This window comes from Manihot esculenta, chromosome 2, assembly GCF_001659605.2.
Source record: "Manihot esculenta cultivar AM560-2 chromosome 2, M.esculenta_v8, whole genome shotgun sequence".
Classification (NCBI taxonomy): domain Eukaryota; kingdom Viridiplantae; phylum Streptophyta; class Magnoliopsida; order Malpighiales; family Euphorbiaceae; genus Manihot; species Manihot esculenta.
This window is the reverse complement of record NC_035162.2, coordinates 11,913,701-11,931,141: the sequence shown is the minus strand read 5'-3', so window position 1 is coordinate 11,931,141 and position 17,441 is coordinate 11,913,701. Positions and strand designations below refer to the sequence as shown.

The 17,441-nt window shown below is 39.3% G+C and overlaps 1 protein-coding gene and 1 non-coding gene across 3 annotated transcripts; both read left to right on the top strand.

Moving 5' to 3' along the window:
- Positions 1-9,084: 9,084 nt before the first annotated feature.
- On the top strand, positions 9,085-9,157 carry TRNAK-CUU. The gene has a single exon. It is a non-coding gene; the product is annotated as a tRNA-Lys (tRNA).
- A 3,728-nt stretch (positions 9,158-12,885) lies between these two features.
- Positions 12,886-16,855, top strand: LOC110603582. Of its 2 annotated transcripts, none has more exons than XM_021741355.2 (5): positions 12,886-13,506; positions 13,611-13,684; positions 15,128-15,263; positions 15,374-15,664; positions 16,246-16,855. In XM_021741355.2, exons 1-5 carry the CDS (start codon positions 13,390-13,392, stop codon positions 16,507-16,509), a joined length of 882 nt encoding a protein of 293 aa, XP_021597047.1. In that variant the 5' UTR covers positions 12,886-13,389; the 3' UTR covers positions 16,510-16,855. The 2 variants fall into 2 exon arrangements, with proteins under 2 accessions (XP_021597047.1, XP_021597039.1); XM_021741347.2 differs by having other exon boundaries at positions 12,887-13,506; positions 15,374-15,691.
- The last annotated feature ends 586 nt before the right edge of the window (positions 16,856-17,441 follow it).

The following is a 17,441-nucleotide window of genomic DNA, read 5'->3' as shown; positions in this document are numbered from 1 at the left end:
AAAATGGTGTCCAGGAAGGAAAAGGAAAAAGAAGAGAGCCCTTTTTTTTTTTTTTTTTTTTACAGCTCTGGGCTCTTCTCTTTCCGAGGTCGGAATTGGATTTTATAAGTTGTTCCTGTGGAGAAATTTTTCATTTCGGGAGGCTCTTAAGTCCTTCACCGACCTATTTTAGATCCGAGGAGATCTTACGGGATCCTGGTTTTCTTTGAATTTCCGGGACGACCTCGGGGCCTCGCCGGTTGTTTTTGACTTCAGGAGATCTTACGGGATCCTGTTTTTCTTTGAATTTCCGGGACGACCTCGGGGCCTCGCCGGTTGTTTTTTGTTTCGAGGAGATCTTACGGGATCCTGTTTTTCTTTGAATTTCCGGGACGACCTCGGGGCCTCGCCGGTTGTTTTTTGTTTCCAGGAGATCTTACTGGATCCTGTTTTTCTTTGAATTTTCGGGACGACCTCGGGGCCTCGCCGGTTGTTTTTTGTTTCCAGGAGATCTTACGGGATCCTGTTTTTCTTTGAATTTCCGGGACGACCTCGGGGCCTCGCCGGTTGTTTTTTGTTTCCAGGAGATCTTACGGGATCCTGTTTTGCTTTGAATTTCCGGGACGATCTCGGGGCCTCGCCGGTTGTTTTTTGTTTCCAGGAGATCTTACGGGATCCTGTTTTTTTTTGAATTTCCGGGACGACCTCGGGGCCTCGCCGGTTGTTTTTTGTTTCCAGGAGATCTTACGGGATCCTGTTTTTCTTTGAATTTCCGGGACGACCTCGGGGCCTCGCCGGTTGTTTTTTGTTTCCAAGAGATCTTACGGAATCCTGTTTTTCTTTGAATTTTCGGGACGACCTCGGGGCCTCGCCGGTTGTTTTTTGTTTCTAGGAGATCTTACGGGATCCTGTTTTGCTTTGAATTTCCGGGACGACCTCGGGGCCTCGCCGGTTGTTTTTTGTTTCCAGGAGATCTTACGGGATCCTGTTTTTCTTTGAATTTCCGGGACGACCTCGGGGCCTCGCCGGTTGTTTTTGACTTCAGGAGATCTTACGGGATCCTGTTTTTCTTTGAATTTCTGGGACGACCTCGGGGCCTCGCCTGTTGTTTTTTGTTTCCAGGAGATCTTACGGGATCCTGTTTTTCTTTGAATTTCCGGGACGACCTCGGGGCCTCGCCAGTTGTTTGTACAAAATTCAGGCTCATTGGCCTTACTATCGCTTCGTCATCTCAGCTGGTTTTGTGCCTAGCTGAGGCCTTGTTTCATGTAGAACGTTATTCATAAAGATAATCACATTGTATAAACAATTTTTATTTTCTCATGTCTGTCAAAATACAACGTTTTTCTTTACGAATATTTCAAGGAAAATACCTTTTTAGGTGCTGAATGTTCCAAGCGTGGGGCTCGGGGTTTCCTTGCATATCTTCGATTCGGTATACCCCGGGCTTAACCACTTTTGTCACCTTGAATGGACCTTCCCAGGTCGGTGCTAGCTTGCCTGCGGCTGCTCTTTTTCCTGTAGCTTCCAGGTTTCTTAAAGTCAGGTCTCCCACCTTCAAGCTTCTTTCTCTGACCTTTTGATTGTAATATCTTGCCGCTCGTTGTTGATAAGCAGCAGTTCGGACTTGGGCTTCTTCCCTAACTTCCTCAAGAGCATCTAGGTTGCTCCTTAATTTTTCCCCATTAGCGTTCTCACTAACGAATTGAACTCGATGAGTGGGGATCTGCAACTCAACTGGGACTACAGCCTCTGTGCCATAAGCAAGTGCAAACGGGGTTTCTTGAGTGGGCGCTCTGGGAGTAGTTCGGAGTGCCCATAGAGTGCTATTGAGTTCTTCTGCCCAATTCTCCTTTGCGCCATCCAGCCGTTTCTTTAATCCTTGAAGGATAGCTCTATTAGTGACTTCCGTTTGGCCATTAGTCTGAGGGTGAGCCACGGAGGAGAACTTATGCCATATGCCCATGTTCGTCGTGAAGGCTCTGAAAGTGCTGTAGTCAAATTGTCTGCCGTTGTCTGAGATAAGTACTCTTGGTATGCCAAATCTGCAGATGATATGTCCCCATACGAAATCTATCATCTTGCGTGCTGTGATTGTGGCTATTGCTTCTGCCTCTGGCCATTTCGAGAAATATTCCACAGCCACCACTACGAATTTCCTTTGCCCCGTAGTCTTGGGGAAAGGTCCCAGGATGTCAATTCCCCATTGTGAGAAAGGCCATGGACTGGATATGCTTGCTTGAGGAGTGGCAGGGGTCCTGATGGCATTAGCAAATCTCTGACATACGTCACACCTCCGGACAAACTCTTCTGCTTCTTTTTTAACAGTGGGCCAGTAGTATCCTTGCCTGAATGCGCTTCTTCTCGTGTTTCTCCGACCTCCCTTCCTCCGGGGCTTTCTCTTTTCCTTCCACCCTTTTGGCAAATCTACTCGTTACTAAGGCGTCATCCTGCCTTATATACTTGTATGCCAAGTTCTCCAAGTGCGAGTTCTGGCTAAGGAGCATTTCCTTTTTGGGCCATGTTGTATCAGAGGAAGGTATAGCAGTTGATCCCAAAAAGGTAGAGGCAGTAGCCAACTGGCCTACACCCACTACAGTGACAGAGATCAAGAGTTTTCTGGGTTTGGCAGGCTACTATCGGAGGTTCGTTCAGAACTTCTCGAAGATAGCTGCTCCTATGACCAGACTGACCAGAAAGAATCAGAAGTTTGTGTGGTCAGAGGAATGTGAAGAGAGTTTTGCAGAGTTGAAGAGACGGTTAACTTCAGCACCGGTGTTAGCTCTGCCGATTAGTGATGAAGATTTCACAGTGTTCTGTGATGCATCCCGAGTGGGATTAGGTTGTGTGTTGATGCAGAATGACCGAGTGATAGCTTATGCTTCTAGACAGCTGAAGAAGCACGAGCTGAATTACCCGACACACGATCTGGAGATGGCAGCTGTTATCTTTGCACTTAAGATGTGGAGGCATTACCTCTATGGGGTAAAATGTGAGATCTATACGGATCATAAGAGCCTACAGCACATCTTAAGTCAGAGAGAGTTAAACTTGAGGCAGAGACGGTGGGTAGAATTGCTCAATGATTACGATTGTAAGATCCAGTATCATCCAGGCAAGGCTAATGTTGTAGCTGATGCCTTAAGCCGAAAGTCACTTGGCAGTTTATCCCACATTGCAGTAGAGAGAAGACCGGTGGTGAAGGCTTTCTACAAGCTCGTGGAAGACGGGTTACAGTTGCAGTTATCTGGTACAGGTGTTTTGCTCGCACAGATGAGAGTGACACCAGTGTTTCTAGAGCAAGTGGCTCTGAAACAGCACGAAGACCCCGAGTTAGTGAAGATTGCCAGGACTGTTCAGTCTGGCAACAGTGCAGAGTTCAGATTTGATAGTGAGGGGATTCTTCGGCATGGTAAGAGGTTATGTGTACCAGATGATAGCAGTTTGAAGGCAGACATTATGAGGGAAGCTCATAATACGCGGTATAGCATTCACCCGGGAGCCACCAAGATGTATCAAGATCTGAGAAGGGTGTATTGGTGGCCAGCAATGAAGAGAGAAGTGGCACAGTTCGTGTCAGCCTGCGAGACATGTCAAAGGGTGAAGCTAGAGCACCAGAAGCCGGCTGGAATGCTTAACCCACTACCGATTCCAGAATGGAAATGGGAAAATATAGCGATGGATTTTGTAGTGGGCTTACCGGCGACGTCTAACAGACTAGACTCCATCTGGGTGATTGTGGATAGACTCACTAAATCTGCTCACTTCATTCCAGTCAGGAGTAACTACTCTGTGGACAAGTTGGCGCAGGTGTATGTAGACGAGGTAGTAAGGTTGCATGGAGTTCCAGTGTCGATCGTATCAGATCGAGGACCTCAGTTCACCTCCAGGTTTTGGCGGAGTCTGCAAACTGAAATGGGCACAAGGTTGGATTTCAGCACTGCTTTCCATCCACAGACAGACGGTCAGTCAGAGAGAACCATCCAGACCATTGAAGACATGCTGAGAATGTGTGTGTTAGACTTTGGCGGTTCTTGGAGGCAGCATCTACCTCTGGTGGAGTTTGCCTACAACAACAGCCATCATGCTAGCATAAGGATGGCCCCTTATGAAGCTTTGTATGGGAGGAAGTGCCGAACACCTGTTTGCTGGGAAGAGGTAGGAGAGAAAACTCTTGCAGGGCCAGAGTTAGTTGAGATAACCAGCAAGTTAGTGCCTATCATCAGAGAAAGGATCAGAACAGCTGTAAGCAGACAGAAAAGCTATGCAGACATCCGTAGGAAGCAGATAGAGTTCCAGGAGGGGGATATGGTATTGCTTAAGGTGTCTCCGATGAAAGGAGTGGTTCGGTTTGGAAAGAAGGGTAAACTGGCCCCACGGTACATTGGTCCCTTTGAGATTTTGCAGAAGATCGGACCTGTGTCGTATAAGCTAGATTTACCGGCTTCTATGGAACGAATTCACCCGGTATTCCATGTTTCTATGTTGAGAAAATTTGTGTCAGATCCAGAGAAAGTTCTTAGTGAACCTGAGGTGGAAATCTTAAGTGATCTCACCTATGTAGAACAGCCAGTGCGGATCCTTGACACCCAGATCAGAAAGCTGAGAAACAAGGAGATACCAATGGTGAAAGTTTTGTGGAACCACCACAACCTAGAAGAGTGCACGTGGGAGACTCGAGAGTCCATGCTCCAGCAATACCCATATATGTTTTAAGGTTAGTTTTCCCCTTTTCTCTGTGTTTATGTTGTGTTAGGAACATTCGGGGACGAATGTTCTTAAGGGGGGGAGAATGTAATACCCGGCTCGAGTCCGGCATCGGAATTCCTATAGTCCGGTGGAATCTCGGGTGTCGGAACCCTCGAGAAGGGTAATACATATGTTTTTTTAAGGTATTTTCACTTGTTTTCATGTTCCAAAGACTTGAGTTTTGAAAGAAAAGCAACAAGGGAGAAATGCAAAGGTTCGGCCGCCGAAGGGCACTTTCGGCCGCCGAACATTGCATGGTTGCGGCTTCACGTTCGGCTGCCGAAGGTGGTCTGGCCAGCCACCTATAAAAGGGCCAAGGGTCGGTGGAAGGAGGTTATTTCTCCTCCACTTGCAGCCAGAGGTGAGTTCCAGCCTCTCCTACGTTGACTTTCATGTTTTCCATGATTTTCATCAAATCTTTTAAGAGTTTTAAGAGTTTTGGTGATTTATGAAGGTTTTGAGCAAAAGAACCAAGTTTTGAAGCTTGGAGCTTTGGAAGAGCTTTTCTTCATATCTCCACGTTAGGATCCTTCATCCTCAAGGTCTTTAAGAGGTAAGTGAAGATCCTGAGCTTCTTTGATGATTTTGAAAGGTTTTATAAAGTTTGTATGGGTAGTATGCATGTTTAGGTTTAGGTGAGGTTTTTGGTGATTTGTGGTGTTCAAGCATGTTTAAGTGTTATGTGCTATGTTTGTTTGGGGTTTTAGGGTAGTTTTAGACCCCTTTGTGCCTATATATGTGTATATGCTAGTTGGGAGTAGTTGATATGCATGTTTGTAGGTTTTTGGGCAAAGTTTGCATGAAACAGAGCAGGGTTCTGTCCTTCGGGTAAAACCAGGTTCGGCCGCCGAAGGAAGGTTCGGCCGCCGAAGGAAGGTTCGGCCGCCGAACCCTTTGTGGAGGCAGTTCGGCTGCCAAAGGTTGCCCCCGAAAGCTAGGCTTTCGGTTTAGAAAGAGACTTTCGGTCGCCGAAAGAGGGAGTTCGGCCGCCGAAAGTGTGTGAGTTTCGCCTCTGGACGAGACCTTCGGCCGCCGAAGGTGCCGCCGAACATGCATGAGTTTCGTCTCTGGAGTGGGGTTTCGGCCGCCGAACCTGCCGCCGAAAGTGCCCTGTCCAGCTTTCTTTTGCATGGTTTATGTGCTGGTTTTAGGATTGTTTAGAGGGGTTTTGGGGAGTTTCTTAGAGATGTTCTTGAGTGAGTTTAGTCCCTCATTTGAGTCCACCTGTGTAGGAACGGACCAGAGGAATCAGGGAGGTCAGCAGTGAGTTCAGTGTCAGAACCTGCAGAGTCAGTGCAGAGATAACCAGGTGAGTGGAATTAACTTAATGTTTTAATATGAGAACTGAATATTTTCTCATGCTTCATGCATCATGAATATGCTATAGGGTGAGTGCATTAGTGTACACAAAGATGATGTATTGCATTTATCCTTGTACTTGGCATGGCTCCTTGTACATTGCTTATGTGAGACGGCACGGACTTCGTGAGGATTCATTAGCCCTCAGAGGAAAGACCTGGAACAGCCCTACGGGGACCAGGCACATATATAAAGACCTGGAACAGCCCTACGGGGACCAGACACATGGTACTTAGGTACCCCAGATGAGATAGAGGGAGTTTTGATCCGTCCGGCCGAGGTTATGTGATTATGTGTTGCATTCCATGAGAGCATGTTTTATCACCTGTATTTGCCTATTCTACTCACTGGGCTATCGTAGCTCATCCCTCTCCCCTAACTCCAGTTGTGCAGGTTCAGAGGTCAGAAAGAACTCAGCAGGGTACAGGAAGAGTACAGAGTATTGTAATAGCTAGTGTGGACATGTAAATGTATAGAGATAATGTATATGTACAGTGTATGTACAATGTATAGAATGGTGCTTGATTTACAAGACTTGTAATCCCTTTGTGGAGTCACATGATCAGTTTATGTATGTTTTGTTATTGTTGTATGTTTCTGAGCAAAACCAGGCTTAACAGTATGAGTTTTATCCGCCTAGAGCCATGAGGAGCTCTAGTAGGGATGAGTATAGCACAGAGAGAGAGTGCATGCACAGGTTAAGCCTTGGAAGAAAGAAAAGTTTTATGTTGTTACAGCAAATGTATGATCATGTATGGGATTTCACAGGTATACAGACAAGATAGCAGGCTTACTACGGGTCCCGGCGACCTTAAGTCGATCTGGATCCTAGTGCCGGTGGCAGTTCGGTTTCCGGACTGTTACAGCCCTTCCTTTGTCAAGCTCGGGAATCTGCAGGGCCTCCGTATTGAAACGGGCGACATACTCTCTGAGGGATTCACCAGCTTTTTGTCTCACTGTTTCCAGATAGCTCGTCTTCCTATCTGCTGGCACCCCGGCTACGAACCGGCTAATGAAGCGGGTGGCCAGATCTCCAAAACTTTTAATGCTTCCGGCCTCCAGGCTGTTGAACCATGCCCTCGCTGGTCCCGAGAGCGTTGTTGGGAACACCTTGCACATCAGAGCATCTGACAGAGTTTGCAACTCCATGAAGGTCTTATAGTTCATGACATGCTCTCTCGGGTTACCAGTCCCATTATAGGCCGCCATCGGCGGCATCATAAACTTTTTGGGAACGGTCTCCTGCTGCATTAACTTTGAGAAGGGAGAAGAAGTAGGCAAGGAGGTTTGACTCTGATCTTTCTTACCTAGCTCGGCTAGGAGCTGCTCCTTCAACCTTTTCAGCTTTTGGTTCATTTTCTCGTCTTCCGGGCTAGATCTTTTGCCCAAACTACATTCTTCCTCCTCTGTTTCAGTTCCCGTTTCCCTGGTTGTTTCAGCAGAATAGTCGTTCACCTCTTCATTTTCTATCAACTCTCTTGCCCTTCTCCCATGAATTCGGGCCTCCGGTTCTTCTTCTTCTCTGGCATCGTGGTTGTTAGTTTGGAGGCGGGCAGAGGTAGGTTGGGGTTCATCGGTTCTGGGTTCCTCCACTACTGGGAGTGCGTTTACTGGGGTGCTAAGTCCCCTTTGTTGCATTATCTGCCCCAACCAGTGAGCAGTGGTTTGTAGCTGGAGAGCCATGGTTTGAATGTCTTGGTTAGACAGGGTCATGGTGGGAGTATTCCCTGCCAGGCTTAGCGAGGGATTAAGAGAAATAGGTGTTTGGTTATTCAACGTTGTAGGGCTAGAAAAGGAGAACTGCTGCCCATCTTGGGCAGAGCTCAGGTCATTTGGAATATTAAGGTTACTTTCTTGGTGGTTTGCCATCGTGGATCTCAGTGGGTTTTGAAAGTGAAAACTCCGGTGATGAAAATATCTCCTTCGTTTCCCACAGACGGCGCCAATTGATGATCTGAGATCCAATAGAATAAGGTTTTACAAGGGTTTTGTATTACTGAATAAGGCCTAAGTTTCCTGAGGAGGGGACTCCTCTTTTATACATTGTCTTGCTTGCTGGTGACGTGTAAAGGTCTCTCCAGGATTGGGCCACGCGTCTCTGCCATGCGGATTCGGAGGTACTAGGGTATCAGCCGCCTGCTCCATGCGTAACGGCCTCTGATTCTTCTCGTGCGTACGTTCGAGCGGATCTGCCAGGCTGTCTGGTGAATATTTTTCTGGATCCTAGGCTAGGCCGAGAGTTGGGCCGGACGCTAAGCCTGAGTGGAGAGGGCCTGCTTCGTGTGGGCCGGGCCGGTCGGATGAAGAAGATGGGTCGAGCCCGGCATTGAGGGTTGGATGAGCCAGGCTTATTATGTATGTCAGGTGTGTGGGCCTCTACGTCATGGGCCTTGGGCTGTGATGAAGCCCCTGGCCCGGGGCGAAGGAATCCAGCGGTCATCAGGTTTCAATTTCATATTAAACAACTTTGATATTTGTTTTCTTAATAATATATTAAAAAAATAAAATTCTAATAAAAAGTAATTAATGTTAAAATTAAATGTAAATATTAATTTTTTTTCCTCCATTTATTTTTATTTATCACCTATTAGAAGTTATTTTATCTAAAAATTATATATTATTTTGAAAATAATATGTTAATTAATTTTTTTCACTTTTCCCGTTATCTTTATTGATTATAGTAACTATTTCTGTAACATTAAAAATATTTCTTTTTTTTTTTCTTTTCCTTTTTCTTTTATTTTGTCTCTTAATTATCTCACTTTTTATTTGTAATATTTGCTGAATGATGCTTTTAACTTTAAAAATTAACATCAATGATAAAACATTTTTTTATATATCTTCAAATGAATTTTCTTTGTTAGATTATTTAATTTCTTTTGTATCTGACTAATATTTTGTATTCAAACTGTTACAATGGAAAAAAAAAATCATTGCAAACCTAATATGATTATTTTTTGCTTTTTTATTGATTTTTATTGTAATTTTTTCAAGTAAGCCCGTCTAGCTCAGTCGGTAGAGCGCAAGGCTCTTAACCTTGTGGTCGTGGGTTCGAGCCCCACGGTGGGCGAAATTTTTATCAAGTTAATCTTCATATTTTGCTTTTCATAGAGCAATTTCCAAATAACGGCTATGATCATACACACTTTGATAATTCTCCCCTTAATTTTTTTTATACAGTTTGAATCATAAAAAACCTAATTTCTCAATACAATATAAAACTTTAACTTTACTATTTATTTGTTTATTTTTTGTATTTTATCAATATATTGCATAATTTTTTTTAAAAAAATACAAACCAAATGGGTATATTTTCATAAGAAAAAAAAACCTCAATGTTTGTGTCAATTTATTTTTTAATTCAAACATTTACATTTTAGATTAATTAGTCCAGATTTTACGTTTAAATGATACTTTAATCAAATTTTAAAAATCTGCAAGAGTAAATCCATTTCATTTACCATATCAAAAGACTATTGGCCAAGAATCAACAAAATGAAATATAAAATTTTGGTAAATCTAAAATCTAGTTTTACGATGGGGTAAATGAGCGTGGTTAACTCATAAATGAAAATTAAATTTATTCAAACATGTAAAATTCTATCACTTTAAAGAAAATCAGAAATTACATATGAAATATTACACCTACAAATCAAAATAAATTAACTAAATGTCATTGAGATTAATTAAAATTACAGGTACTAATCCTTAAAATGGCAATGAATGTGGCAGCCCTTTTTTAATATGAAAATATCAAATTTCAAGAACATAATCAATTTCATGTACAATAAAACCTTAAAAAAGTTGTTGAACTCGATTATTTTTTTCATAATTGGATTGATTCCAATAACATAAAACTAATATTAAATTTCGTGGGATGGGTGGTGATTGATTATTCAGATGAAGTTATTTAGTTTGATTAGAAAAACTAATTTCTTTAAACATTATAATCATCATTGTTATCCCCTGCCGACACAGCTTACTGGCTTTAAGGTTTAACCCTTTTTTTTTTAAGTTAGTTGATGATTTTGATGTTTAGTAAAATATCTAATAAAAACCCTATAAGAAAGTAGAGGTTGTGTTTTTTTTTTTTTTTTTTTTTTAATTATTATTATTATTTAAATCAAAAGGAGGTTGTGTGTTGTTTGGGGAAACGAGGAATTGCACATTTTTGTTTGTTGGGTGTGTCTAAGTTAGGTTAGCATTGGATGGAACACATAATTATCCCAAACACCCTGTATTTGGGGTCCACTGTTCTTCTGTATTTGAATTGTTGAGTTTTCTATACTCCTCTTCCTGATCAAACATCAACCCTGTCCCCCTATAGTCTACTAAATTTATAAAAAATAACAAAAATAATTAAAATATTTTTATTCATATTTCAATTTAAAATGTTTTCAGCAATATAAAGTAGCAAAATTATATATATTAGTGTAAAGTATAATATTAAATAATATCATAATAATGAAATAACAGAAAGTTGACAGAAAAGGGCACTTGCTTCAACTAATTGGCATTTATACTTTTAAAGCAAAATTTAAAAATTAATTGGGCGCCTATAAGTAGTTTGTCTAATTTCAAAGGACCTTTCAGTGAATAAATGCAAATACAATTTTAAAACGTTCAAATTCCCGTATTGGACAGCAACTTTGTTATTTTGGATAATTTTGTGAAAAAAGTTTAGATGAAGACAAGGGATGAAATTTATATATAAATTAAATTAGACTCATTAACGAATATAAATAATGTTGTTGCTATGCTTTGATTGAAACAGATTTATGGTATGCTAATCTATTAGATGGTTTGAGCTGATAGAATTTATTAATGACGTAGTTTTGTTTGATATGGAAAGTATATTCTAAATTTAATTAAATAAAAAATTATAATTTCAAAAAAAGTAATAATTGGTACTCCAAGATTTAGTCTGGTGAAAAGTGCATTCTATAGTTTTAAAAGGTCTAAGATTCGACTCCCCCAACCACTATTTAAAAAAAAAAATAAAGTAATAATTGGGAAATTTTTTTAATTATCTACTTGCCCAACGACCAACGGAATACTTAATCATTCCGCCAACTGCCTTATAAATTACACATCCACTTTTCATTTGGCGAAATTGCCCTTCATCTATAATTTATTTCCCTTCTATTACTGCACCTTTGCTTCGTGCAATAAGTTTTTACCTGAAAATTCATTTTATTTATTTTATATAGAAATATTTTGAGTTTTTTTTATTATAAGTATATTTTTTAACTAAATAATATTTTATTATAACATTTGTTTGTTTTGAATTAAATAATAGAAAAAAGTAAACATTGTTTTCTTTCTTTAGATATATGAAGGAAAATAGGGAAAAAACAGTGGAAATTAACGTTTTCTTGGTTTTATAAATTTTAGATTTTGTTTTTTTACTCACGGAGAGAAAAGAGGAGTATATACTTAACAAAATAAACAAAGGGTAAAAGAGTAGTTAATGGGGAGATTAATGTGATAAATCACCATTGATTAGCGCGATGGGATTTGATTACTGGACTGGGCATGCCTAGTTCACCACATCACACGTGAAACTTGGCAAGCGTCCCACGAAAATGATTCGGGTTTCAAGTGGAGGCAAAGGGGGCATCTAAACTCACAAATTTTTTGGAATGCTCACATGGGGCTGTGGTGCGGAGAAAGTGAAAAAGATGCATTTCTTCTTTCATTAAAAGGCGAAAAAAGGAAAAATTATCAATCAACTTGCAGATTTGGTTCAATCCTCTTAAACCTGAAGTAAAGGGGAGGGGGAGGGAGAGGGTTCTTTGTGCGAGCTTTTTGAATATTTTGGTTTTGAAAATTATAGTTGGACGAAGAGTATAGAAGCCGCCAGTTGCTAACACCTTCACGAGACAACTAAAAAAATCCCCACTTTTCACCTTCACAATCTTACTTGGTACCCTTCTTTTTGCACTTTGTATGTGTACTTGAAGTTCATATCAATTCTAGATGAGTTTTTCAATTAATTTATTCTATATTTTCTTTTGTTTAAGTTTATATAATATGTTCCTTTTTTTATAAAAAAAAAATGCTTTTGTACTTTTAAACAATAAAAAAATATAAAACGTTTCAAAATTAATGAAATAATTTTTAAAATGAAAAAGTTAAACTAAGTTCACATCCAATCTTATCTTTTGTAATTATTAATTGATTTGCTTAATCTGATTTGATTTTTAATCGAAAACATAATATTTAACTGATGAATTCAAGTTTGAGTTTCATTTCCTAAATCTCTAACAAAAATAAATAATATCTATTGGTTTTGTTTTTACTTATCAATTGATTTTATTTTATTTATTTTTTAAAAAATAAAAATTCTTATTTTTTTAATATTGCTAATTTTATTGTTATCTTGGACTTCAATAACAATTATGATAATTTAATGACAGAGTTAAAATAAACAGTTTTTTTTAAAAAATAATGATCTGAACCGCTAGATTCTTCCAATTTTATTAAATATAATAATAATTGCTTCATATTTATCTTATAAATATAAATAAGTTTTAAAAAAATATTAACAGAATTGGAAAGGAATAAAAACCTTATCTACTTCTTTTTCTGTTTCTAGATTTCAAAGTGGGAAGATTCTTAATTAGTTCTCGAAAGCGGGGACAATACGGGCAACTTAATTCCGGAGGGGCATTTAGGAAATGGATGTAAAATCCAGCACCGGCTAAGCAAGTCAATGCTCAGAAAAACCGCCATCTGTCAGTGATTGAAGCGCAGATGGTAGGCATAAAAGAGTTAAGAGCTCACAGTCGGAGACAAAATACTGGGCGGTACGAGATTCAAATTCCGTAGTGGAGGTGAAGGGGCAGAGAGAGAGAGAGACGGGTATAAATATATGCCCTCATTTTCGTTTTGTTGTGTTTCTTCGCTTTTAAAACAGAGCAAGAGAGGTAGCAACTACTCATAACATTTCAATACCTCTCTCAAAATCTCCTCTCCCTTAAGCAAACCCAGCTATAAAAACAGAAACGTCTGGATCAGGACATTGCCCCAAAGCAAAGGACACCCTCGTCATTTCTTTAAGATCCGCCCACCCTCTGCCTGCAACTACACAGAGAAAAGCAGAACCAAGCTAACTCATTACTCTGCTTTACAAGACACTTGTGTTGGAAGACAAAGAGAAGCCAGACTCCTTTGTTTCTTTGTCTCTTTCTCTATTTATCCCTTTTATTTATATTTACAGTGCAAATCAACTCGCATTTCCTTGCTTGCTTGCTATTAGCTAAAAACTGGTAACAGTAGAAACCACTTATTAAAGCGATAATGGAGAGGAGCACTCCGGTCAGAAAACCACACGCTTCTACTGCAGATCTGCTCACTTGGCCTGAGAATCCGCCGGCTGATTCTCCCTCCGTCGGCTCCGCTCCTCGCTCTCACCAGGTAACTTCACTTTCAGCCTTTCTTATTTTATTTTATTTTTATTATTTTGCGATTTATTGCTGAATCTTACTTGATTAATTGTTATAATTTATGAAATTTTTTAGCCTTCCGATGGGATCAGTAAGGTAGTGTTTGGAGGTCAAGTTACGGATGAGGAGTTTGAAAGCTTAAACAAAAGGTAAGATCTCCAATCTGCTTCTGTGTTTTTACATATATTTTTTTGGTAATTAGTTCAAAAATTAGCTAAATTAGCTGACATGCAACTGATTCTGTTAATTGTGGCCTTTTCTCTTGCCTGCAGCTTTTCTTCACCGTTTTCACTGTTTGTTTGTGCCACCTTCCTTGATCATTAACTATATATATATATATCCCTTCTCTTACTTGCATTTGACTGGAAATCTCGTGCGTGTTTAATGTTTTGCACCGAATTTCTAGCTTCATTTTTCTTTCTCTGTAGTTTGATCTCATTCTACTCTTTAATGAACCTCCTCATTTGAATCGTATATTGGTGCAACTATTCATTCGCTTCTTTCTCAATTATGCACCTTCTATATTTGTCTTGAAAACAGATTTTTCTGATATTCTCAAATAGGAGAGGCTGGTGTTTGGATAGCCTGTTACATGTCTTTCAGCATTTCTGTGACAATTTGCGTATGGATGTCTTAAAAAAACGTTTTGCCGAATACCTCTAATTCCAATGATCAAAACTTGAGATTTCATATGTTGCCCCAACTTCATAACATCAGTAGCAGAGCATGAACTTAACCAAGTCCAAGGAGGATTTATGCTAGAATTGGGATTTGTAACTTCTTCGGTCCAAGAATCGCCCACTTCGCAATTTTCTGATAGTTGGTGATAGAATGAATAATTTAGTCCAGGCTAGGCATTCAATTATATATTGAAAATTGATTTATGGGGCTTAACTAATTTTTGGATCACGTTTGGGTCACTAACGATGTGATGTTCCACTATCTAGAGATGGTAACATTAGTTTCTCATGGGTGATGAAATTCGAAAAAGATTATTTCCTTATGTTTTTCGTCCTCAATTTTTCAGCAAGTCACTTTTAGTGATGGAAAATTTTGGGTTGCGACACTACAGACAATTTTGCTGTCAAATAAAAGTCAATGTTACAGTATATCTTTTTGCTGTCATTTAACCATAGATGTCATCTGCCAGCTTTCTTAAGAGCGCTTAAAGCCTTTATCATATTTGCAACAGGATATCCTAGAGTTGCCATTTATCATTGTCGCCCTGGGAGTAGATTGAATTCTGGTTTGGATTTTTATTTTCATCTTATATTTTGGAAGCACTGAAATTTCAGTTTCCAAAGTTATTATTCCTTCCTCCTCTTTCTTCCTAAAGAGTAATGGAAATATTCAAATCTGTTGTCAAAATTACTCTTTTTCTGTGCTAATACTGCAAAAATCTCAAGTAATACTAATACTGCAATAATCTCAATTAAAGTGTATGTTGGACTTAAAATTTTCCAGTTTGTACCTTGATGATGTTGCAAGATTCTGATATCTTTCATTTTATTTCTTTTTTTCCTAAAAAAAATTAATTCAAAAATAAAATTGTTTGGTAATAATATTTCTGAGTGTATTTTTGCAAATTTCAGGAAACCTTGTTCAGGGTATAAAATGAAGGAGATGACTGGTAGTGGCATTTTTGCAGCCAATGGAGAAAATGATACATCAGAGACCGGTGGGGCCACTCCCACACCAAATAATAAAACGGGAATACGTATGTACCAGGTAATTGTTATGTTGTTTGGGACTTAAATTTCATAGAAGAGCTGTAGGCCAAATTTATGAATTGGCATGACTAACTGATATATCTGTATTTTTGTATTCAAATTTGCCAGCAAGCACTTGCTGGAATCAGTCATATTTCATTTGGAGAAGAAGAGAGCGTGTCACCCAAAAAACCTACTACTTTGCCTGAGATGGCAAAGCAACGGGAACTAAGTGGGAACTTAGAAAGTGAAGCAGAGAGGCAGGCCAGGTTGCAGAAGCAGCTTTCTGATGCCAAGTGCAAGGAGCTCAGTGGACATGACATCTTTGCACCTCCTCCGGAAATTTTACCACGACCAACAACAGTGCGTGCTTTGGCATTGAAAGAAAGCATTCAATTGGGAGAACCTGCTCCTCGAGATGTACGCACTTCTGTCAAAGTTTCTAATGTGAGTTTATGTGGATGTATAAACAAAAACCGTTTTGCTCAGTGCACACAGACACACAGAAATTTAAAAAAAAAAAACCTTGTCCATAGATTTTATCCTTGTTGTCAACTAGTTGGGAAAGGTTTAGCTCTCATTCTAGTAGGAAAAAGATCACCAACTAATTGATGCTTCATGACTTGCTCATACTTTGCATTTCTAAATGTTTTACATATAATGAGACGGCAATTGTTAATACTGGGCTTTGTTGCTGAAAGAACATAGTTAGCATGTCGAGATAAGTTGGAATCTTAAATTATGGTCGATAAAGATGATAATGCCCTAACAAATGCCTTTTGTTCCTTTAAATGAAGTTAGTAGATAATCTCTGTAAACAGAATATTTTGGCTTTTGTTTTGCTGAAGTACTAAATGCACTGCACGATAGATGGCCTATAATTTTCTGTGCTAGAACTGCCTGCCTTATTTTTATTTAAAAATAATATGCCTTATATTGTTCTGTTTTCCACTCTTAATCCAAAAAGGTCTCACTGGTCTTATTATTTGCTAAAACCTTAGCCTGCTGGAGGTCGGATGTCTAGTGAGGACCCTGTGATGAAGACAGCAAAGAAAATTTATAATCAGAAATTCAACGACCTCTCAGGAAATGGCATATTCAAGGGTGATGTTACTCCATCATCTGCTGAGAAGCCCTTAAGTTTGGCAAAGTTGCAAGAGATTAGTGGCAGCAACATATTCGCTGATGGGAAGGTAGAGCATCGAGACTACTTAGGTGGTGTACGCAAGCCTCCAGGCGGCGAGAGCAGCATTGCCTTGGTTTAATTTGTTAGGTCTAACTCAGTTATCTCTCATTCCTGTGTTTGGTTTTGTTTTATTGCTAGAGTGGGGATGTGGTATTATATTATTTGACCTTTCATTGCGGGTTTTGGGATTATGTTTAGGCCTTAACATGTCGTCTTGTACTGTGGACTGTTCTAATTGGATTTTATGTCGATATTCTTGTGTCTTACAGTGGTTGTTTTATCAAACTTTATTGGGCAGTAAGTTGTCATTGTATTGTTTGAATGCATATTTCTGGCCATCATGCTTGCGTATTGTTTCAGCACTGTATTTGCTCAATTTGTATTATTATCATTTATAAGAGATGCACAGTTTGGTTTATTGGTAAGATTTGTTATCCCAATTTCAAAGGTTATTTGTCGTAGGCTTTTCATTGCTTCTCAGCTGTTGTTGCTCTTTAGAAATGCTGGTTCAGCATTTAGGAAGAAGCATTTCATGTATTGGAGATGGTGTTGGTAGGAGAAACTAATCATGGGCATCTTGTAATTTCTAGTTCTTTTGGCAATTGACAAAATGTTGACCTTTAGATATGATTGCACCTTTAGAACCGAAATAATCTGATATAGCAACTACAGCCCAATGAAGTTCACTGCAAATTTTTTCCTTCAATAAAAAAAAAAACAAAAATCTTGACTCAACTAGGGTGACAAAAAAACAGAGTTGACTTGCCCCTAGCTTGGGGAACAATAAACAGTTGCATTGGTCGGTTATTAATATATTGTTTCGCCTTAAAATGAACTACAATTCTGATACATTTACGAGTTACGGCAACAAACAGTGACATTCAACTTTTTTTTTTTTCTAAGGAAAAAATTGCAACGATATTATTCCCAAATTTCAATTCATAACATAAAATATTTTCTAAACAGTAATCTGGTAATTTAGTGACCGATAAAATTATAAAAATATATTTT

What these genes read in the sequence shown, in the direction of transcription:
- LOC110603582 (XM_021741347.2), top strand. Translation starts at nt 13,390, where the DNA reads ATGGAGAGGAGCACTCCGGTCAGAAAACCACACGCTTCTACTGCAGAT. An exon ending in CCGCTCCTCGCTCTCACCAG is followed by an intron (nt 13,507 to 13,610) that starts GTAACTTCACTT and finishes GAAATTTTTTAG; the next exon opens with CCTTCCGATGGGATCAGTAA. An exon ending in CTTCTGTCAAAGTTTCTAAT is followed by an intron (nt 15,692 to 16,245) that starts GTGAGTTTATGT and finishes CTAAAACCTTAG; the next exon opens with CCTGCTGGAGGTCGGATGTC.